The sequence below is a fragment of the Ornithorhynchus anatinus genome, chromosome 2, assembly GCF_004115215.2.
Source record: "Ornithorhynchus anatinus isolate Pmale09 chromosome 2, mOrnAna1.pri.v4, whole genome shotgun sequence".
In the NCBI taxonomy this organism is placed as follows: domain Eukaryota; kingdom Metazoa; phylum Chordata; class Mammalia; order Monotremata; family Ornithorhynchidae; genus Ornithorhynchus; species Ornithorhynchus anatinus.
Window position 1 is genome coordinate 97,488,892 of NC_041729.1, and position 23,666 is coordinate 97,512,557.

Here is a 23,666-nt window from a genome sequence, read left to right on the forward strand (position 1 = left end):
GAACTAGCCCACGGTCACAAAGCAGACAAGTTATTCTGACTTTTTCCTCTCTTCTTTAAAGGGAGAAGGCAAGAATTGCAATTGAATGGAATAAGGAATTACACAGCAGGAAGTTTATATCTTACCTTAATGTTTACCTCGGTCCTTCAACGTTCCTGGCCTATTTCTAGATTCTACATGCTTGGCTTTTAATGAATTAGATTCAGTGTTTTATTCTGGAAGGAGAATCGACGTTGCCCAGGGGGAATAAAATCCAATATCTGCCTAACAGGGAGAAAGGTTGTTGGGCAAGACTCATGAATTATTAAATTAAAGCTTTTAAGGGGCCAGATAAACGTTTCAAGGTAACTTTTAAATCCCTCTTGCATGTTTAACGTTGCAATATCTTAATCTCGTTGCTGTTAGCGTAGAACACAAACAAAAAAGGAAAGTTAAAAATAGACACTCAAGACAACAGAATCTAGTTAATCGGTTCATTTTCCGTTTCCTGGAAGTACTAGTAGAAATCACTGCCTCTGCTCGAGCGGAAGGAGCACGGGCCTGGGAGTCAGAGGACCTGGGTTCTAGTTCCGACTCTGCCACTTGCTGGTGACTTTGGGCAAGTCATCGAACTTCTCGGGGCCTGTTTCCTCATCTGTAAAATGGGGATTGAATACCCGTTCTCCTTCCTCCCTAGACTGTCAGCCCCGTGTGAGACAGGAACCGTCTGACTGATTATCCTCTATCCACCCCATTGCTTAATACAGTGCTTGGTGCACAGTAAGTGTTTAAATACGCCAACTCGAACCGAACAGGTCCAAAACAGAACTCCACCTCTTTCCCTGTCCTCCCCTTGTCTTTCCCATCACTGTAGACAGCACCGCTACCCTTCCTGTTTCCTAAGTCTGGCATTATCGGCCATTCATCTCATTTAACTCACTTATTCTTTCTGACAATAGATCCTGTCAGTCCTACCTTCCAGACACGACTAAATTTTGCCATTTCCTCTCCATCCAAATTGCTACTACACTGATCCAAGCACTTATCTTATCCCACCTTGGCTACTGCATCAGCCTCGTCGCCGACCTGCCTGCCTCCTGTCTTTCCCCACTCCAGTCCTTACTTGGCTCTGAGGCCCCCGATCATTTGTTGTAAAATCACTCCCCAGCTCCCCACTCAAGAACCTCCGATGGTTGCCCATCCACCTCCGTATCCACCTTCTTACCGTAGGCTCCAAAGTCCTCAGTCAGGTTACCCCCTCCTATCTACCCTGCTGATTTCCCACACCCTGGGAGTGGGAAGTGGGAAGCCCACACGCTTCGCTGCTCTACCACCAACCCGCTCACCGAAACTCGATCTCATCTCCCACCCCTCAATCGTATCCCCCCTCTGGCCCGGGACTCCCTCCCACTTCGTATCTGACACCTCATCCCTCCCCCCACCTTCGAAGCCTTATTAAAATCACATCTCCAAGAGGTCTAAGCCCCAATCTCCCGTTTCCTCTCCCCTCCGCGTCACTTAGGCCCGTGGATCTGTACGCTTTAAGCACTTGCTCTTCACCCCGCCTTCTCCCCCACTGCACTTAGGTAGATCTGTAATTTATTTTGAGGTCTGTCTCCTCAGTCAGTAGTATTTGAGGGCTTACTGCGTACTCACTTGGGAGAGTACAGTACAATAATAATAATAATGTTGGTATTTGTTGAGCGCTTACTATGTGCAGAGCACTGTTCTAAGCGCTGGGGGAGATACAGGGTAATCAGGTTGTCCCACGTGAGGCTCACAGTTAACAGAGTCGGTCGACCCGTCCCCTGCCCGCAACGAGCTTCCGGTCCAGAGGGGGAGATAGACATTAATAGAAATAAATCATGGATGTGTACGTAAATGCTGTGGGGCTGAGGTGAAGAAAGGGAACAGATCCACGTGCAAGTAAGAGGCAGAAGAGGAAATGAGGGCTTAGTCAGGGAAAGACCCTTGGAGATGAACCTTCAGTACAGCTCCGAAGGTGGGAAGAGCGATTGTCGGCTACGAAGAGGGAGGGGTTCCAGGCCAGAGGCGGGACGTGAGCGAGAGGTTGGCGGTGAGATAGAGGAAATCGAGGTACGGGGAACAGATTGGCATTAGAGGAGCGAAGTTTGCAGGTTGGGTTGTAGTCGGAAAGCAGCGAGGGAAGATTGGAGGGGTAAGGGGATTGAGTGCATTAAAGCCAATGGTAAGGAGTTGGTTCGATGAGGAGGCGGAAGGGAGGTTCTCGAGCAGTGGCGAAACATGGACCGAGTGCTTTTATAGAAAAATGAGCGGGGCAGCAGAATGGAGTCTGGACTGGAGTGGGGAGAGACAGGAGGCGGGGAGGTCAGCGAGGAGGCTGCCGCAGTCATTGAGGCGGGATGAGGTCAATGATCGAATTAAAGTAGTAGCAGTTTGGATGGAGAGGAAAGGGCAGATCTTAGCGATGTTGTGAAGATTGAATCGACAGGATTTAGTGATGGATTGAATATGTGGGTTGAATGAGAGAGGGGTCGAGGATAATAGTAATAATTCTGGTACTTGTTAAGCGCTTACTCCCGCCAGGCACCGTACGCAGCGCTGGGATGGGGGCAGGCAAATCAGGTTGGACACGGCCCCTTGTCCCACGTGGAGCTCACACTCTGTCCCCATTTTACAGAGAAGGTAACCGAGGCCCAGAGAAGTGAAGTGACGTGCCAAGGTCACACAGCAGACGAGTGTCGGAGCTGGGATTAGAACCCAAGTTCTCCTGACTCCCCGGTCCCTGCTCTATCCACTACGCCATGCTCTACTAATAATAATAATGTTGGTATTTGTTAAGCGCTTACTATGTGCCGAGCACTGTTTTAAGCACCGGGCTAGATACAGGGTCATCATGTGGTCCCATGTGAGGCTTAGTCTTCATCCCCATTTTACAGATGGGGTAACTGAGGCACAGAGAAGTGAAGTGACTCGCCCACAGGCACACAGCAGACAAGTGGCAGAGTGGGGATTCGAACCCATGACCTCCGACTCCCAAGCCAATCGCCTTTTCCCCTGAGCCACGCGGCTTCTCGTGCCTACTACAGTGCCTCCCTATCTAGACTGAAAAGTCCCTATGAGCAGGGAACGTGTCCACTAACTCTTTTGTATTATACTCTCCCAAGTGCTCAGTACAGTGCTCCGCACACAGGAGGGGCTCAAATACTATTTTCTCATTAATAAATGACACCCAAATCAACGTTCCCAAATTAGTAAAGGTTGTTCGGTCACCATGTTAATTGAATCTCTACTCGGTAGCTTAAACGAAGTTCTCTTTCACAGATTTTTTTATGGCGACCTACATACTGCCACCCTTTCAAGACAAACAGCTTTTTTATCAACAGTGCCTACGTGAAAGGATTAAAGTTATTTAGAAAACACGCACATATGGCTGAGCTCTTCGGCAAGTGTTAGAGTAATCCCCAAAGTAGATGGTGTTTATTAGGCGATTCAACGAGATAAGGACATTGAAAAAAGGAATATTCCAAACCAATTAATGTCAATCAGGTTCTCACTGGTTAATCCGTGATATTCATCGAGCGCTTACTATGCGCAGAGCACTGTACTGAGCGCTCGGGGGAGTCCAATACACCACGCTCGCGGCCCTAACGAGGTCACGCCGACCTTTATTCGAGACAGATCGGTGCTTTCGCATCGGGGATCGCCCCCTTAAAGCACAGAGGCTATTTGAAGGGTTTTTTTGAGCTCTTAGGGTCAAAGCTAGCCACTGCCCTGCTGAAGAGTCGTTTCTGTTTTCCAGGCTTATGACCCCAGAGAGCGAGATCAGGTTTGTCCATAAGGAGATGGGAATAGTCCCGAGCTGGGGAGGAGCCGCCAGACTGGTGGAGATCATCGGCAGCCGACAGTCCCTCAAAGTGTTAAGCGGAGCCCTCAAACTGGATCCCACCCGGGCCCTGAGCCTCGGACTGGTCGAGGAGATCTTACGGTCTTCAGATGAAGCGGATTCTCTGGAAGAAGCACGGAACTGGCTGCACCAGTTCGTCAACGGTCCCCCGGAAGTCATCCGAGCGTTGAAGACCGTGGTTTCGTCGGGGAAGGAACTACAGATGGAAGAAGCGTTACAGACTGAGAGAGATGTGCTGGGGACAGTTTGGGCTGGGCCTGCCAATTTAAAAGCCCTTGAAAAGAAAGGTAAATTTAACAAGTAACCGCTGTATTAGGTAAACCGAGTTGGGCGAGTGAGTTCTCCCGGAACCCACGTACAATGTACGGTGACACACGCTATTCACCCGAGTGGCCTTCGGTACCGACGTTCACGTATAATTGCTTTGCTCTAGGAGGGAGTTCTGGGGGTGGTTTGGCTACTTTATTCTGTAATACGTCCAATACGGTAAACTTGGATTTAGGATAGATATGTACTATCCTGGTAATTGGATTCAGGTTCAGTTCTGTGCCTTTTCCACTTCTTCTTTTACAAAGGAACCCTGTTGTATTCTGCAACTTCTCACAGTCTCTTACTGAAAGATATTGTGTTCAGTTCCTAAATTAAAATGGCTATTGGGGGAAAAAAAAAAGTCACCAGCTGGGTTTTGTTCTCGTCAACAGGCTTGGGGTGGAAAAATACCACCATCAAAATAAGGCTATCACTGCTCCCCCAAAATCCGTCCGCTTTGCTGCTCCTTCCTCTGTTTTCCTGAGGACAACTTAATACTCAAAATAGCTTTTTTCATAATGGTCTTTATTAAGCGTTTACTATGTGCCAGGCAACTGTACTCAGTACCGCGGTAGATAGGAGCTCATCAGACTGGATATGGTCGGTATCCCACACGAGGCCCCCCGGTCTTAATCCCCATTTTACATATGAGGAAACTGACGCACAAGGAAGTTAAAAAATAAATTGCGGTATTTGTTAAGCGCTTGCTATGTGCAGAGCACTGTTCTGAGCGCTGGGGGATACAAGGTGATCAGGTTGTCCCACGTGGGGCTCACAGTTTTGATCCCCATTTGGCAGAGGAGGTAAGCGAAGCACAGAGAAGTTAAGGTCACATAGCAGACAAGTGGCAGAGCCGGGATTGGAACCCAGGTCTGTGCTCTACCCACTGGGCGATGCTGCTTCACGACTGTTCCTTCCTTGACCGTTTCTAAGCGAGGGATTGGCCTCCATTCTGGCTTGCTTCCTCTCCGCACCTCCTTTTCAGTGTCAGTCTCCATCATCCTGCTTCCTCCCACGTTATCTTCCGGTGTGAGAAGCTTTTAGCAATAGTAGTTAAGCACTTACTGTGTGTGCTAAGCACTGGGAATTAAGGATAACACCCTTGAGGAAAGTAAATCTGAACTGGCAACTAAATAATACTGTTAAAAAGGGAAGTGTGCATCGGATTTTTTTCCACTCAGCGATCTCTTCTACGAGACAAGGTAGAGAGAGAATTCGCTAAATTTATTTTAAGGACCTATGCCACGGGCAGTTGTTTTCAGGGCTTAAAATTAAAAAAATATATATATAAAAATGCAGTTACGTTTCTGGCTAATCAAGAAAAAGCACTTTCCTAGACTAATGGTCAACTGACCTGATTTTCATGATCAGATTACATTTAAGGCCAACGCAGACCTTGATGCTTTTCCAACCTCGGCTCTTCCTGCGCATTCCACGTTCTCTGACTTTCACCTTGCAATAAAACCCCACCTCCTTCAAAAGAAAACTCCTTTTCCTAGCGTACCTGCCCCAGGTCTAGAAACGCTGGGTGGTCTTCAATGGGATAACCTTTTCAGTATTAAATCCACATAACAAACTGCGCTTAGTGGGGTTAGACATCCTAGCCTGCCATTCCAGATGACGTCGAGATGCAGCGAAGGATCCACTACTGAAATAGAGTCCTTATTTTCAGAGAGGGATAGAATCAGACGAAGGAAGGCCATTTAGCGGTTAAGGAATACCGTGGAATAACTTAATACAAGCTGAGTCTGATTCGTTGCTACGGACTGTAATTTAGCCGGCAGAGCGAATGTAACCCGTGGGTGTATATATGTGTACACACGTATATATATATATATATTTTTACATATACGTGTGTGTGTGTTTGTGTATATAGATAAAAGGTCAGCCTCAGGCTACTAGGAAGAATAACAGGAGAATTGGGGGCAAGGGATCCCTACAATTCCAGATGCTGGAACGGAACTCTCCCCTTTTGGGCCCAATATTTTATTCCTAATATTATTTCTCCAATTCAGTACCGTAGCAGAAACAACACGCTCTGTCCCATTACGGATTACCGTTTCGTGCCTCGCTTTAACGTGTGTCTCATCTCTCGGTTAACCTACGAAGCAAGGGCCACAGTGTTTATGTTTCAAACAGAGGGCAAACAGGCACTGGGTATTTTTGATAAAATGTAGTATTTATTAAATTATAAATTCTGTAACAAAACAAAAAAAAAGACAAATCAAGAGAAACCTCAAACAAACTCCAGGGACTAGACAGCAAAGCCGGTGGGAACGCCACGAAGAGTGTTACAGGCAAGATTTTTGCAACGGAAGATACGGAAAGCTTTTCTTTTGTACAGACTTCCATCTCGGGAACTCGAAAACAGAATCGAGCCGTTCATCTACTTAGAAACATCTCAAGACTCCAAACTCACGACTACTCTCCGACGGTAACCGCGACATCCTGCCCGTACCGATACCCGACGTCTTAAATGCTCCCCATTTTAATGTTCTTTTCGTACGTCCATCCATGCAGAAAAACGGGACAGGGCAACAGTCAGAAAATGAAGACGGTTAAAGAGACGCACAGAGACTACACGTCGGCCAAAACGATCGAGGATCTCAAAAAAACCCAAAAAAACCAAAAACCCAACCCGAAAACCAGCACTACAGACCGAAGAGAGATTTTCAAGAAAACTGGGTATCGCTAAGCAGCTGTCGACTAGTGACACCCGGGTTCCTTACGCTTAAATAAATTCTCCAACAGAGACGTGTTAGACGATTTAGTTACGGGCCGACTCGGCTCTCCCCGCTTCCTCCCCCGCCCTCCCGCCCCCGAGACACACGGCCAGGGATGAGCGTGACGTCGACGCGGAGGGAGGTTTCCCGATGCCGTCAGCCACGGCGGGGGAGGCGCGGGGAGGGGGGAGAGCGCGTCCTCGAGCCCGAGGCCGGAGGCGTCTCACACTTCGGTCACCGTGCACTGTCCGTCGGGCCTCCTGGCTCGGCCGCCGGCGCCCCCCCCCCCGCCCCCGGCGGCCGGTCGTTCGGCCGCCTGGGTCCCGCTGGGGTTCGCCAGTCTCCGCCGGGCGGAGGGGCGCCGCGCCGGGGCGGCCGCCCCGTCGTCGCCGTCCGACTCGCCGTCTCGGGCGGCCGCGTCCGGAGGCGGGAGCCCGGCGGGGAGCGGCGCCTCGCGGCCTTCCTCGCCCTCGCCCCGCGGGCCCCTTCCGCCCGGGCCGTCCCCGCCGAGCTGCAAGTGGGCGAGAGAGTCCTCCAGGCCGGCGCCCGCGGCGGGCGAGGGGGCGGCGGGGCCGGGCGGCGGCCCGTCGAGGGCCGTCGGCGGGCGGGAGGGAGCGGGAGAGGGAGCCGGGGGCGGCGGGGGCGCCCCGCCTCGGGCCGAGGTACCGTCCGCTCCGTCGGCGGAGCTCTCCCGGGCCGGGCTGACGCCGTTCGGCTCGCAGTCCAGCCGAAGCCCGGCCACCCCTTTCTTCGGTATGTCCACCACGTCCCGTTTGATCTTCCGGCGCCGGCCGTGTTCGTTCCTCCGGTACTGCATCATGTTCTCCAGGTCGGCCACGTAGAGGAAGCCGGCGATCAACATCTCCGTGCTCTTCTTCCCCCTGGAGAAGGCGTCTTCCAGCTCCCGGCTGGTCCGCTCGTCGTACTGCCACCAGCCGTTCCTCCCTTCGTAATACCAGGCGTATTCGCCGTTGCCCCGGCCGGCCGCCTTGAGCTCTTCGGGGGAGAGCAGGGTGGGTCTGTCCAGGAAGTCCTCCGGGATCTCCTGGCGACACAGCGCGCACCGCTTGCCCAGCCACGAGGCGCCCTTCACGCACAGGTAGCAGAAGACGTGCTTACAGGGCAGGCTGACCGGGTGAACGCACGTCTGCAGGCAGATGGCGCATTCGGGGACGGGGAGGGAAGGGGCGGCGTCGGGACGGGACTCGTCGCCCTTCCCGTCCACGGGAAGCATGTTCACCGGGTGATCGACCTCGCCGCGGCCGGCCATCCTGGGGAGAGGAGAAGAGGCTCTTGACCGCGCGGAAGCGACCGGAGGCGGCCGCGTACGCGGCGGCACCCGGGTGGGCCGGCCGGCCGGCGCCCGCGCGGAACGGAGGCGCGGCGGCGACGTCCGCGCGGCTCGACGACGCGCTCGGCCGTCCCCTTTCGGGTACTCCCGCCGATTTCGCCGACCTCGGCCGACGGCTCCGCCGGACCACCCGGGGCGTCGGGCGTGCGGTACCCGGGTGCCTCGCCAGCTCCCCGAGGGCCAGGGCTCCGTCCGCCTTCTCGGTTATACTCCGCGCGCGGTGCGTGCTCGGATATCGCCCGTTAACCGCGCCGCGGCTGGGACTGCTCGTCTCTCGCTTCGGATGTTAGCCGGACGCCTGGATTTCGGGCCGGTTCCAATTGATTTCAGTTCCCCAGATGGAATTCACCCAGTCGCCAAATGACCGCTACCAGGGTGGGGAGTGGGAATCCTGTCTTCTCCGCGTCTGCCCCTCGGTTTCCTCTGCCCCCCGCTCTGCGGCTCTCCGTTTCCAGCTTCCCTATCCCCTCTCTCTTCTCCCCCTCGCGCCCTGCTCTGCTAGGAGAAAAGCAGCAGCGGAGAAGAAGATTATCCGGACGCCGGATTACCGGCTGCTGAACATTCGGGAGTTAACTGTTCCGGTCTCGGGCTCCCCGCTGTTTCCGTGAAGAAGGCTAACGGACAGTAGTTTCAAATTCCAACTGCTAGGGTGATCCGCCCTGGCAGTAACCGAGGGGGCCACGCATTTCACTGACGGCTAAATCTTTAGCATCAGAGGAACGGTAAACTGTTCTAGGCCCTCATATACTGTACAAGCACCGGCGGGCCCCGGAGTTAATAACCGAAGCAGCGTGGCCTGGCGGAAAGAGGACGGGCCTGGAAGTCAGAGGACCTAGGTCGTAATTCCTACTCTGCCACTTCTCTGCCGTCTGACCCTGGGCGGGCCACTTAGCTTCTCTGTGCCTCAGTTCCCTTCTCTGCAAAATGGGGCTTCCGTCCCCGTTCTCCCTCCTACCTACACCGCGAGCCCTCGCGGGATCTAATTATCTTGTATCTGCCCCGGCACGGCCCTTCTCGGGGTCACACCTGGAGCGTTTCCGGCACCCTACCGGTCTCGACTGTGGGAGGGAGAGTCAGGCTGGGGCCTGTCCTTTCCGTTCCTAGCTTGGGGGGTGGCTGGCGAGGGGAAGGCCATCGGCTACACGTCAAAACCCACCCGTGCTGGGCAGCAGCGGCACGGGACAGGGTCCGGGACGGAGACTCGGGTCAACTGCACGGAAGGCGGCGATGGAAAACCGCTTCTGGATTTTTACCAGGGAAACTCCGTGGATCCACTACCGGAACGACCGCGGCTGGAGGGGGGGGTGTTCTAGGAGAGCTGGTGGCCACGGCGTCGCTACGGGTCAGAGACGACTCGAGACGAGACCCCGGCGCTCGGTGCGGGGTTTGGCCGAAACCACAGGCATTACTGATGATCGACGATATTCGGAGTGCTTTAAACTCTTCCGGTTTCTGACAACGGGAAAAGATCAAGCCGCCCCTTTCCCTTGGTTGGCTTCCCTACCTACCCTCCATTTCATACGGTATGGCCAAAAAAATGCACGTAAGTGAAAACATCATACTGAGAACGGTCTTGGGAGGCTAATTTTCCAGACAACTAGTTTTTACAGTTGACTGTGTCATTTTTCAGCTCCGCAGCTAAACTTAAATGGTAACTTGACATTTCGCTTATTCACCACGTTACGCCAACGGAAGAAAGTTAGCCAACAGATTGAGCGTCCCGGGTATTTAAAGCACTGCGCTAAGCAATATAAGGAGCTGAGAAGAGAGGAAATCTGGGGATGCCTTACCTCCACCTAACTCTCCGCCACACAGGGTCAATCGAAATAATTTAGGTGACCTTGAATTTTCTAGGTCAGGGTACGGAGCTAAACTTGAGTCACATTTTCCTACACATTTACGGGAATAAAGGAGCAAATTAAATCGTAAAACACAGCCTTGCAGAAGTAGATACCGGGATTCCCCGACGACCTTCTAAACCGAGGGTAGATTTTTACAACGGGTGTTTAAAAATTCATGCTGAATCAGTATGTTAGTGTTGGATTATTTAACAACTCCTAATTCTGCTGAGTGACAAATGGGCAACATGGAAAGCCGAATTAGAAGATATGGGAGGAAGGAGCAGCTGAAGAACGTTCTTTGAAAGCGACCGAACGAGCAGGGCCCGAAGACCACTCTCAGATGTTTCCTGACTGGCTAATGCAAGTGATATTTCAGCGTATTTCATCAGCAGGGGGTGTGGAGCGTAACCCTGGTAATGCAAAGACGGGGAAGTCATGAAGGGAAGAGAAGACCCAGAGGCTCTGAAGCTCTAAATGTTTTTGGTGGAAAAGAAAAAAAAAAGTCCTTAATCCCACTCACACGAGATGTGTCTCTTGTAGGACGTATAAAGTCTAGTAGTTTGGCAGCTGTGATGCCGTCTTGAAGACAGAAGTGTCTAAAGACTGGATCTCTAGACTGGGAGCTTATTGTGTCTGTTGTTACATCGTACTCTCCCAAGTGCTCAGTACAGTGCTTTGCACACAGTAAGCGCTCAATAAATACAACTGAATGAACGTGCCTGTTACCTCATAATAATTATGGTGTTTAAGTGCTTACTATGTGCCAGGCACTGTACTAAACACCGGGGTGGATACGAGCAAATCAAGTTGGCCCCGTCCCACGCGGGGCTCACCGACTCGATCCCCATTTTACAGATGAGGTAACCGAAGTGAGGTGACTTGCCCAAGGTCACACAGCAGACAAGTGGCCGAGCCGGGATTAGAACTCGTGGCCTTCCGACTCCCAGGCCTGTGCTTTCTCCACTATGCCATGCTGCTTCTCATCTAGGAAATGGGGATTAAGACTGGGAGCTCCATGTAGGGCAGGGATTGTGTCTAATCTGATTAGTCTGTATCTACCCCAGCGCTCAGTACAGTGCCTGGCACCCAGTAATCACTTAAGAATATACCACAGGTATGCCGTGAAAAAAGGAGGTACGGGGGGTCTGGGCTCAAAAATGAAAAAGACAGCCTTTAAACCTAAGACACTTTGGTTCTTGGGAGTTATCAGAACACATCAAATGAGTGATCTGCACTTAAAATAGCCCATGGTTTTCTTCAAGGCACCTGGCTATGAGAGAAATGGAAATGAAGTCAGACCATTAGGAGGTGAACCGTGACAGAATGATCCGACCTGTAGCTGGCTCGATATCAAGAGGTCAGTGACGGTGGGAACAGAGGGAAAAGGGATGACGGCGGGAGAGCCGGTCCGGGGTTTCCGACTGTCCGTTACTTCTATCAGAGCTTTAGATCGTGGAATTTGGAACACGTTCGCTAAATGCGGAGGGGGCGATAATTACCCGTCCCAGGAGGCAGATAATCAACCAATTCATCATATTGATTGAGTGCTTACTGGACGCAGAGCACTCAAATGAACACTTGGGAGAGTACAATTATTATTATAACACAACAGAGTGGGCAGACGTGTTCCCTGCCCACGAGAAACTTACAGTCAGGACGGGAAGAAGACAGACACTAAAATAATGACGGATATGTACGTGGGCGTTGTGGGGCTGAGAGTGGGGTGAACATCAAGCGCTTAAAGGGTAAAGATCCAAGTGAGTAGGAAGTGCAGAAAAGGAAATTAGGGCTCAGTTGGGAAGGTCCCTTAGAGGAGACGTGACTTTAATAGGGTCTTTCGGGTGGGGAGAGTGGTGGTAAAAATAATAATGTTGGTATTTGTAAAGCGCTTACTATGTGCAGAGCACTGTTCTAAGCACTGGGGTGAGGTTGCGCCACGTGAGGCTCACAGTCTTAATCCCCGTGTTACAGATGAGGTAACTGAGGCACGGGTCTGTCAAGTACAGTGGGGGAGGGAGTTCCAGGCCAGGAGGAGGACATGGGCAGGGGTTGGCGGCGAGACGGGTGAGATCGAAATTCACCGAATAGGTTGGCGTAAGAGAAGCCCTATGTATAGCCTTGGGCTGTAGCAGGAAATCAGCAAGGTAGGAAGCAGGGGATGAGTTAATTGAGTGCTTTAAAGCTGATGGTAGAGAGTGTCTATATTTGATGCCGAGTTGGATGGGCGACCACTGGAGTGAACTTTTCTAGAATGATCCAGACAGCCGGGCGATTATGGACTGGAGGGGGGAGAGACAGGAGGCAAGGAGGTCAGTGAAGAGGCCGACGCAGGAGTCGAGACGGGATAAGTCCTTGGATCTGTGAGCTCGCAGTTTGGATGGAGAGAACGAGACTGATTTTGAGTGATGTTGCCAAGGCAGAACCGACGGGATCTGGTGACGGACGGAATGTGTGGGATAAAAGAGTCGAGGAAGATGCCAGGGTTTCGGGCTCGTGAGACGGGGAGGCTGGTGAAGGTCTCTACATACGGGGCAAGTCGGGGACGACAGAGCTTGGGTGGGAAGGCGTGGATTTCCGTTTTGGATAAAGAATCCAAAGTTAAAAAAATCGTTGCGTTGTCCCCGGGTGGCGGAAAACCTACAGGGAACTGGTCACCTCCCACCCTGGGCAACCGATTTGCTGTCCAAGGACAACTGAAAAAACCAGAGAGGCAAGTGCAAAGAAATCCCACGCAAACTCAAAAGCACAAAATGAGGAATGACTTGGGGGGTCACCGCAGATCTTAAATTGAACGACTCTGCGGTCTACTCTATCATTTGGTAAGTCTACTCTAAAAGGGAGAGTGAGCAAGAGTTTCTTAGCACGCATAGATGGGAAGAAACTATTTCACCACCTTCCACACAGGAAGATGTGGGCAGGGCAGACCTCAGGGCGTCAGTGGAGAGATCTGAAGAGGCTGGGATCCACTGGCGGGCCTACAACATGAATTGTTCTTTCCAAGCGCTTAGTACAGTGCTCTGCACACAGTAAGCGCTCAAAAAATACGAATGAATGAATGAACATGACTGAGGGGCTGTGGAAGAAGAGCTGTGTCCAACAATTAAGGGAACTGTGGTTAGAGTGGTGAAAAGGTAGCTGGGGGCATGGAGGGGGGAGGTTGATAACAATAGCAGCATCTGTTAAGCACTTACTAAGTGCCAAGCACCGTACAAAGCGCCGCGACTGATATAAGACAAATCAAGTCCCAGAGTTTAAGTAGGAGGGCGAACAAATACTGTATCTCCATTTTGCAGATGAGAGAACTGAGGCATGGAGAAGTGAAGCGACTTGCTCAGGCTCCCACAGCAGGTGAGTGGCAGAGCTGGGATTAGAACCCAGGTCCTCTAACTCCCAAGGCCTGGGCTCTTTCCATGAGACTGTACTGAACGTGCCTGCTTTTCTCCACTGAGAGTAAAACTACCTGAAATCGAAAGAAATGAAAGGAAACTGATTTGGGGTTAGCGAAGGGGAGAAAGGGGAGAGGATGCTGTGGAATCTCGACCGCAAGAGACTGATCAGAATAGGTCGATTATGGGCTCTGGCCGATCGTGGAGAGAGGAGAGAGGCCAAGACTTAGATGACTTTGTGAAGGTCCGGGGAGAGGCTGCTCAATTCTACACCTACTCCACTGTCTGGTAAGCGGAAGAATTCCATCTAGCCCAAACTTCCCTTTTCGGGAGTGAGCACCAAGTGGTAATCCTTGGGAAAATGCTGAATGCAATTTAAGGGAAGATGGCGGGGGGTGAGGGGGAACAGGAGTAGTATTCACTCCGCGGCAATTAAGCCTTCTTCTGTTAGGCTGCTCATTAGGAAAGACTAGAAATGAAATTCGTTACCATCTTGTAATTACACAAATTAATCATAATTGCAGCTTTGAAAGTTAAGAATGGGATGCTCCGCTTACATTTCCATTACAGATCCAAACGACGCATGTCATGCGAACAAAGCATCCTCTTCGCATGGGCAGAGCTCGGTCGGGCTGTCCCCCCACCGCACCGTTCGCTCCTCGCCTGGATCGCGCAGGGGCTCCCTAGGAGGACCAGCTTCTCGACGACTGCGGGAAACGAAGATCACCATAATTACCGAGCATTCTCGGATTCCAGGTCACTTAGCGAGTATATTGGCAGCGCATTCCGGCGGAGGGCAGGCGAAACAGAGGGGCTCTGGGCAATTCCGTTCTTGCGGCCAAAAACGCTAGCAGGGTTCATACTAACGAAACACGCTGCTCACACACACCACGATGACATCGGACAAAGTAGTCCCCTCCACGGGTCAGTCCATCGATCAAATTAGTGGAGCGCTTAGAGCGTGCAAAGCACTGTACTAAGCGCGCTCTTGGGACGGTAGACTATACTGGAGTTGAAAGGCACATTCCCTGCCCACACCGAGCTTAAAGTCTACAGGGGGAAGGATGGAGAATTCCAAAATTCAGGAAACCTAAAGTATCTGTCCTGGAGCTAAAGCATACCTCTTCACTAGCTCTGGTTTGTCATTCCCTTACCCCGATAGCCTATTTGAATAAAATATTCACAGCTCCAGGTCTAGTCTTCAGCAAAATGGGCACGGTTACAAATCACTTTCATCTCTCACCAGTCATCCAGGTTACCGTCAGCCTATTTTCCTCCCTTCCAATCTGTCCTAATTCTGCTACTCCGACGGTTCCTGGATGGGTTTTTGCAGATTCCTCCTCCTTTCTGATTCAAAATCTGACTGTTCTATTCTCAGCCAGTCTCCACGGGCCTGTCTCACTCAGGACAATTAACAGCCTTGCCCTAGGGAGGGCAGAAGCTCTAATTATACATCGCCGGCATGTTGTTGTTGAATTTGGAAAGTCTAGCCCTTCTGGATTATTTCATTCTTCTCGTAAAATTCTGTACAATTGTTTATTCAGAAAAGAGAAGTCATTTTTTCTAAATCATGAACAGTCACGATTTTCAGGAAATCGTTTCGGAGGTATACCGAGGACTGCCTGTATTCCATTTCTCATTTAGTTCCATCTTGCCCAAGATACTTCCGGGGGTCTTCATACCTTTTCTATCCTATTCGTTGAGCACGTACTATGCGCCAGGCACTGGACTAAGCGTTGCTGGGGTGGAGTGAGAGGATAATCAGGTTGGACACAGTCCACGTCCCACATGGGGCTCAGGCTGAATCCCCATTTTAGAGAGGAGGGAACTGAGGCACAGGGAAGTGAATCTTCTTTGCTCTCTGGCCCACTGCAGTTATGCAAAAATGCTGCTGCTTTTCAATCCCCTAGGAACAGGTTTTAGTAGAAGCCCCCAGAGGACTCCAGGTTTTATAAGGCCGGGAGGCGAAGCCAAAGTTAGAGGGCGTCTAAGCCCTCAATTTTTTCAAGATCTGTCAGCACGTCTGGCCTGGCACATTGAATTAAAGGGAGCCGAGCTTAGGCAGGGGATTTGGCTGTACTCGAAGTAAGACAGTTGCATGGCAGCCGGAGCTGTGAAATCATGACTCACTGGAAAAGGTAAATAAACATGAAATGTTGTCTTTTGTTACTGCTTCCTTCATTTAGGCTCCCCGGACAGCCTGGTCCACAGTGGGAATGGGCAGGACACCCTTCACCCAACCACTTGGGACTGCGGGGGATCCGATCCAGCTCTGCAGGTTCAGCTCCTGCAGGACGGCCCCAATTCCCCCGGGCCCCCATTTAAAATACACCCTGTTCTTCCCGAGCACGTGTTTCCACTACGCTTTCTGGCTAGAGACAGGGAAGGCTCTTCCTGCAACGAGTTCCGAACTGGACAGACCACGAGTGCAATGTCGGAAGAGAAGGCCGGGGAGATGTGCGCGACGCTGGAGAAGGTGCGGCTACTCCAACGCCCATTTTCTTCAAAGCGGGGTCTGTCGAGCACGTGCTCAGAACACTAAGTGTACTCATAAAGTGCGCTGGGCCCGAAACAGGTAGCTGTGAGCCCCGCGTGCTCTCCTTGGACCCCTCCGAAAATACATCCGAATGCCATCAGTCCGCGGGCTGGGCCCGCGGGTTTCCTAATCCCGTTCATCTCCGAGGTTTTCTTCTGGCTTTCCCTCCCCACCTCCTTTGAGAGGTATATTGGACGCTCTCCCAACCTGGTCCCAGGAATCTCTAGAGACCAGTTTAGCCCCCTACTCTGGAACTCCTCGGCTTCCTCTACATCTTGCTGCCTTCTCTTTGGGCATCGATTAACGGGAGAAGTCGAGGGCGGACTAAGAGAACTAGGTAAACAAAAGACGGATATCGCAGCATCTGGCAAGCATCAGCAACACCCTCCATCTGAGCAATTCGTCTAGGGCACAGGGTTCAAAACCCTACAAGAAATCAAGATATCAAATACAAAGATTTCCTTTCTCTACACGTCACCTCCCTCACACCAAACGCTTCCCGTGAGCAGGAACTGCATCTTTCACCTCTTACCTCTGTTCTCCAAGTGCCCATTATAATGTTCTAGATAATGGATGTGCTCAAAAACTGACGCCGCCGACATCACTCACTCTCATCAACGTCCCGGAAGTGGAAGGTGACTTTTAACGGGCGTATCCGATCATCTAAGATCAGTTAAATCTACAGACTTTTTTTTTTAATGTGCGGCTGGCTCCGGCTGTCAAAATGCACACCCCACTGTACCCTGGGTTTGGTGGTCACGTGCAATCTTGCAGTACGACGGCAACCTTTGATCTAAAAATACTATATTGCATCAAGTGGCCTGACGCTGAATTATAATTTTAAAAGCTCAAAACAAAGACCAAAAAAAAAAAAATCATCGCTCTGTTAAAAAGGGAGGAAGAAAAATACATCTGGAAAACACAGAGGCGGATATGAGGCTTCATCTACGTAATTCAATCAAGAGTTTGTGACGACGGGAATAAATCGGCTAACTCTACAAGGCATATAACCTCTACATCATTAATATCACGTGTATTAGCCACCAAGCTGTATCATTCTTCAAGCACAACAGGAGCAATTTTACTCCACTCAAGATGCCCCCTATTCGTGGCAGTAAAGCCACCTCTGCCAAACAACATAAATTCGTGTCATTACTTTCAATTAAAACACCAACAGCCTTGAATTTTCTTCACAAGCTTAAAAAAGGGTGCAGGGTATCACTGCAGGAGGAGTAAAAACAAGTCTTTCTTTCTGGGTGAATTAAAGGTACTGCTAAATCAATTTTAAATCTTTATAAAATGCATCTACTCCTCTTTCAATTACTACAAGGCTTCTCCCACACTTCATTGGGTAAAATTGGCGTTACCATTTTTATTCAATCGTTTGCCCCGGGGATTTTTTTTTTTTTTTTACAACCCATTCGGAAAATGCATCGCATTTAAGAGCTGCAGTGGATGATCTGAAATCCATGGAAACGGTCTCTAGATACCCTACTTAACCAGAGAGACAAAAAGACGGAAGAGACACAGAGAGAGAGAGAGAGAGAGAGAGAGAGAGAGAAGGAGAAGAGGAAAAAAAGACGGAGAGGAGAGATGGAAGGGAGGAAGGGGAAAGGAGGTGCAGTTCAATTCCAAAAGACAATATTTTAGACATTCTGCAGGAAAGAGTTTTTTCTTGACAGGTGGAACCGAGTGACGCCATCAAATGTTTCCATTTGGGGTTTTCACTACGATCCTCAATGAACTCCTTCAAAACTGATGAAAAAGTCATTCTGCGGTGACCCATTTTTATAAGAGACCCTGGGGTTTCCCTGAAATGCATTTCACGGCAAGCGTATCTGTTCAATTTGCTCTGATGTTAAGCAGTTCTTTTACGAGCCACAAGAAAGAGTGCGAACGGCTAGTTCCAGAAATCCCTCAGTTTTATCTTCTCCATTTACGGCCCTAACCTCACCATTTAATATTCTAGGCAAGCTGGGTCATAAAGATTTAGATTTTCAAAATGTTTCCCAGATATTATGGGCACCCTTTGTAATAAGACTCATAATCCACCCTCATTAAATCTCCTCTCAAATGGCTATTTTAGACACGCCAAACGAAATTACCCCATCTACGAATTATTGTTTTATGAAGATGTAGTGCTAGCTGGACCGATGATGCTTATGAGTGAACGCGTAAGGGTCGCGATCGTAATTGGGGATTCACGCACACGTCGAGAAGCGGCATGGCCGTGTGGAAAGAGCGCAGGCCTAGGAGTCAGAAGACCTGGGTCCTAATAGCGGTTCTGCAGAAGGCCTGCTGTGTGACCTCGGGCCAGTCCCTTAACTTTTCTGCGCCTCGGTTTCCTCAACTGGACGATGGGAATTTTACAGCTCTCCCTGTTCTCCCTCTTAGACCGTGAGCCCGACGTGGGACAAGGACTGAGTCTAATCTGCTGTTTAACTCCTATCAGCCCCTTTGCTTAGGACAGTGCTTGACCCATAGGAAGAACTTACGCTTAGGACAGTGCTTGACCCATAGTAAGTACTTTAACAGTAATTATGCATTCTATGACTCTACATTCTTCCATAAAATCTGGTTAAACTGCAGCGTTAGAACAAAATGAAGATTCCTTCAATCTAACATCTTCATACGCTTCAAAATATTCAGAAGTACTTTCCAAAAGAGAATTCGATTCGAAAGGATAGTGGAAAAGAAGAGACTGGTGATGTATAAATCCATTAAAAACCTACCGATTTAACCCACCGATCTACCAGGGTGAGGGATGGGCTATATTCTACATCCTTCTCTTAGCTGACCTGGAAATTTCTAGGAGCCATTTGGTTTTTGTTTTTTTTTTAAGATTCTTCTGTCGAACAAATCGCAAAATCCTGCAGGTACAAATATCTTCTTTTGGCCATAAACTCATTAAATCCCCAATCCTACCACAAACCACAAGTTAGGCTTTTTATGGCTATTTAACAGAATGAAATGCAGTCAATTTAAAAGCTTCCAAAATCTATTTTTAATGGGGTAGTGATCGCTACTAGGTAGTTTTCTCTCTAAAGATGCACTTGACACTTCTTCTTCCCGCAGCTACAGCATGCAGCAATTTAAGCTCACCGCGGGCAGGGAACTTCACTGTTTATTGTTGTACGTACTTTTCCAAGTGTTTACTACAATGCTCTGCACACAGTGAGCGTTCAATAACTACAACTGAATGAATGACAGTTCTTTTTCGGGTGGATGATCATCAAATCACTTAGCAAACCAATGAAGTAAACAGAAGCATCCCTGTTTTGGGATCCCAAGCAGGGGCCTGAAGACAGACGTTATAATCTACATGCACAGTTAACGGTAAATATTATTTGCGCGGTCATTTTCTCAATACAATCTATCGTCAGATCGGTTCGATTTGGGAACCTTATGATACACCTATATTGAAACATCCTTTTTTATCAGGACAAAAATTCCACCTGACAGACATCCTCAACCGTCTTCTGGTTTCAGCGGTCGGCGACAGGCCGCAGCAAAAACTGGGCCACTGATCTACTTTCACACCCAATTTACACGTTCAGACACAAAGTGGAGGGCAGCCCCGGCATCCAAACCGTCCATCACAGAGAGGCAGGCAGACGACTAAGTGTTCCGACACCCTAATTTTGTTTTTCTGTTTCCTAGCGATTTCATTCCCTTTGATTCCTTCCAATTTCCCTTGGATTTCACTCTCCAAGGTATACCGGCACGACTGCCGTGCACTGCTGCCCAGATATATTTTAGACGACGAGGCAGAAAGAAAAAACGGGGCTTAAAACAGATGCTTGACCACAGGACCTCTAAGGAACACAGAAACACACCCGCAAATAATGGAAACAAAATCCGTTCCGGGAGTCTTTGAAAAATACCCGGCAGGCTAGCTCGGTAACCTTAGGCACCGACGGATTTTATATCTAGGTGTCGGTTCCATCTCTCCTCTCTCAAAATTTCAGTTTGGGCCTCGTCTCTGGAATCTTCATCACCCTGGGTGGAGAAAATACTCTTTCGGGGAAGGGGGGTATGCGGCCAAAAGGTAACGCAGAACTACCTCTGCTTGAACCCCGTGGAGGACCTATTGCAGACGCCCCGGTTGGGTCTGGACCGGGAGAGATTCTTCAAAAGCGGCTCCGCTGGAGTTTTAAATACACCAGATTCATTCAGTCGGATTTATTGAGCGCACTGCTGTGGGCAGAGCCCTGTACTAAGCGCTTGAAATGAACCAGATGAAATAGACCACATGAAAGCTTGGAGGGAAGGTGGGTCTGGATGGATTGGGTGGAGGTGGGGAGGAGGATGGGGGAGAAGGATCAGGTTTATTCCCAGACTGGGAGAAGGGAAGTCAGGATGGGGAGGAGGAGAACGGGGGAAAAGGACCAGGTTTATTCCCAGACTTGGAGAAGGATCAGGGGGAGGAGGATGGGAGAAAAGGACCAGGTTTATTCCCAGACTGGGAGAAGATGAAGTCTGGATTGGGGAGGAGGAGAAGGGGGGAAAAGGACCAGGTTTATTCTCAGACCGGGAGAAGGCGAAGCCTGGATTCGGGGGAGGAAGATGGGGGGAAAGGACCACGTACGTTTATTCCTTGACTTGGAGAAGGCGAAGTCTGGATGGGGGTGGGGGGAGAATGGGGAAAAGGACCAGGTTTATTCCCGGACTTGGAGAAGGCGAGGTCTGGATCGGGGGGGAGGAGGATGGGAGAAAAGGACCAGGTTTATTCCCAGACTGGGAGAAGGCAAAGTCTGGATGGGGGGGGAGGAGGATGGGGGAAAAGGACCAGGTTTATTCCCAGACTGGGAGAAGATGAAGTCTGGATCGGGGAGGAGGAGAATGGGGGGAAAAGGACCAGGTTTATTCCTGGATCGGGGGAAGGTCAAGTCTGGGAGGGGGAGATTCGGGGGGATCTTAGTGCAACGCTCCGCACACCGGAAGGGCTCAATAAACGCGATTGATTGATTGATCTGTCAAAAGGGGATGAAGCCCGTGAGCCCCAAGTGGGACAGCCTGATGACCTTCTATCTCCCCCAGCGTTTAGAACAGTGCTCGGCACACAGTAAGCGCTTAAGAAACACCCTCGTCATCACCATCATCATTCTCTGCGCCTCTGTGATCTCATCCGTCAAAAGGGGATGGAGCCCCTGAGCCCCACGTAGGACAGCCTGATGACCTATCTCCCCCAGCGCTTAGAACAGTGCTGGGCACATAGCAAGCGCTTAGCAAACCCCATCATCATCATCATTACTGTCATTATCCTCCGTGACCCCCTGGGTCAAAAGGGGGGATGGAGCCCCACGCGGGACCGCCCGCTGGCCTGGTCCTTCCCCCAGCGCTTAGCACACAGTAAGAGCTCGGCAAACCCCATCATCATCTGTAATTATGCTGCCTTGTTTTTGTCCTTCTGTCTCCCCCGATCAGACTGTGAGCCCGTCACCGGGCAAGGATGGCCTCTATCTGTTGCCCGACTGTCCATTCTCAGCGCTTAGGACAGTGCTCTGCACATAGCAAGCGCTCAATAAATACGATCGAATGAACAGGAAGCGCTCGATACTACGGAATGAATTATTATTACTATTATCCTTATCCTCCGTGACCTCCGGGGTCAAAAGGGGGGGAGGATGGAGCCCCACGCGGGATGGTCCTTGTCCTTCCCCCGACGCTTAGCACATAGAAAGAGCTCACCCAACCCCATTATTATTATTAGCATTATTATTATCCTCCCCAGGGTCAAAAGGTGGGGGGGGGATGGAGCCCCACGTGGGATGGTCCTTGTCCTTCCCCTGGCGCTTAGCACATAGTAAGAGCTCACCCAACCCCATTATTATTATTATTATTATTGTTATTATCCTCCCCGGGGTCAAAAGGGGAGGGATGGAGCCCCACGCGGGATGGTCCTTGTCCTTCCCCCGGCGCTTAGCACATAGTAAGAGCTCACCCAACCCCATTATTATTATTAGCATTATTATTATCCTCCCCAGGGTCAAAAGGTGGGGGGGGGGGATGGAGCCCCACGCGGGATGGTCCTTGTCCTTCCCCCGGCGCTTAGCACATAGTAAGAGCTCACCCAACCCCATTATTATTATTATTATTATTATTGTTATTATCCTCCCCGGGGTCAAAAGGGGAGGGATGGAGCCCCACGCGGGATGGTCCTTATCCTTCCCCCGGCGCTTAGCACATAGTAAGAGCTCACCCAACCCCATTATTATTATTAGCATTATTATTATCCTCCCCAGGGTCAAAAGGTGGGGGGGGGGATGGAGCCCCACGCGGGATGGTCCTTGTCCTTCCCCTGGCGCTTAGCACATAGAAAGAGCTCACCCAACCCCATTATTACTATTATTATTATTATTGTTATTATCCTCCCCGGGGTCAAAAGGGGGGGATGGAGCCCCACGCGGGATGGTCCTTGTCCTTCCCCCAGCGCTTAGCACATAGTAAGAGCTCACCCAACCCCATTATCATTATTATTATTACCATTATCCTCCCCAGGGTCAAAAGGGGGGGGGGGATGGAGCCCCACGCGGGATGGTCCTTGTCCATCCCCCAGCGCTTAGCACATAGAAAGAGCTCACCCAACCCCATATTATTATCATTATCATTATCTTCCCCGGGGTCAAAAGGGGGGGGGGGAAATGGAGTCCCACCCGGGATGGTCCTTATCCTTCCCCCGGCGCTTAGCACATAGTAAGAGCTCACCCAACCCCATTATTATTATTATCATTATTATTATCCTCCCAGGAGTCAAAAGGGGGGGGGGGATGGAGCCCCACGCGGGATGGTCCTTGTCCTTCCCCAGGCGCTTAGCACATAGTAAGAGCTCACCCAACCCCATTATTATTATTAGCATTATTATTATCCTCCCAGGAGTCAAAAGGGGGGGGGGGATGGAGCCCCAGGCGGCCCGGCCCGCGGCCCCCCGCCTCCCTCCGGCCCCTTCACCTTCGGCCCGGGAATCCTCCTCCTCCTCCTCCTCCTCCTCCTCCTCCTCTTCCTCCTCCTCCTCCTCGAAACGCTGCGGACAGGGACCGGCCCGGGGGGGGGGGGGGGGGGGCGGGGGGACGGTGGCAGCGGCGGGCAGGGCGCATGCGCGAAGCGCTCTGCCCGCCTCCCACCCCCCCGGGAAGGCTGCCGGGGGGCGTGGTGCGCATGCGCAAGGGGCTCGGCCCGCTCCGCCCACACCAAGGGGAGTCGGCCTGGCTGGGGCCGGGTGCGCATGCGCAAGGGGCTCTGCCTGCCCCCCCACACACACCCAGGGACTGGGGGGGGGGGGAGCGCGCATGCGCGCGGACTCTGCCCCCTCAACCGAAGGGAAGATAACCTGGGGAGGGTGGGGGGACTGTGCCAGCGGCGGAGAGGGCGCATGCGCGCGGGGCTCTGCACGCCCCCCCCCACCCCGAAGCCTGCCTGGCCGTAGGGGGGTGCGCATGCGCGCGGGGCTCTGCCCGCCACCCCCACACCAAGGGACGTCTGTGGGGGGGGGGAGCGCATGCGCGCGGGCTCTGCCCTTTCAACCGAAGGGAAGATAGCCTATGCGGGAGCGCATGCGCGCGGGCCCCTGTCCACCGCCCCCCCTCACTCCCGCATGCGGGGGGGGGCAGCGCGCATGCGCGCAGAGCTCTGCCCGCCCCTTAAGCGAAGGG

The 23,666-nt window shown here is 51.2% G+C and overlaps 2 protein-coding genes across 7 annotated transcripts in view; one reads left to right on the forward strand and one right to left on the reverse strand.

Moving 5' to 3' along the window:
• Positions 1-4,538, forward strand: part of ECHDC1 (ethylmalonyl-CoA decarboxylase 1) — a 75,091-nt gene extending 70,553 nt beyond the window's left edge. For all 3 annotated transcript variants that reach the window (XM_029058250.2, XM_029058249.2, XM_029058248.2), the window contains one exon: positions 3,764-4,538. In XM_029058250.2, the coding sequence (XP_028914083.1) occupies positions 3,764-4,172 (409 nt within the window). In that variant the 3' untranslated portion in view covers positions 4,173-4,538. The remainder of the gene's footprint in view (positions 1-3,763) is intronic.
• Positions 4,539-6,335: 1,797 nt separating this feature from the next.
• RNF146 (ring finger protein 146) lies at positions 6,336-23,009 on the reverse strand. 4 transcript variants are annotated; one of them, XM_039911185.1, is made up of 4 exons: positions 22,966-23,009; positions 14,036-14,185; positions 9,408-9,703; positions 6,336-8,171 (listed from the first exon to the last, which is right to left on the reverse strand). In XM_039911185.1, exon 4 carries the CDS (start codon positions 8,168-8,170, stop codon positions 7,124-7,126), a length of 1,047 nt encoding a protein of 348 aa, XP_039767119.1. In that variant the 5' UTR covers position 8,171; positions 9,408-9,703; positions 14,036-14,185; positions 22,966-23,009; the 3' UTR covers positions 6,336-7,123. The 4 variants fall into 4 exon arrangements, with proteins under 4 accessions (XP_039767119.1, XP_028914076.1, XP_028914080.1 ...); XM_029058243.1 differs by lacking the exon at positions 9,408-9,703; XM_029058247.1 differs by lacking the exons at positions 9,408-9,703; positions 14,036-14,185 and having other exon boundaries at positions 22,966-22,995.
• Positions 23,010-23,666: the final 657 nt, after the last annotated feature.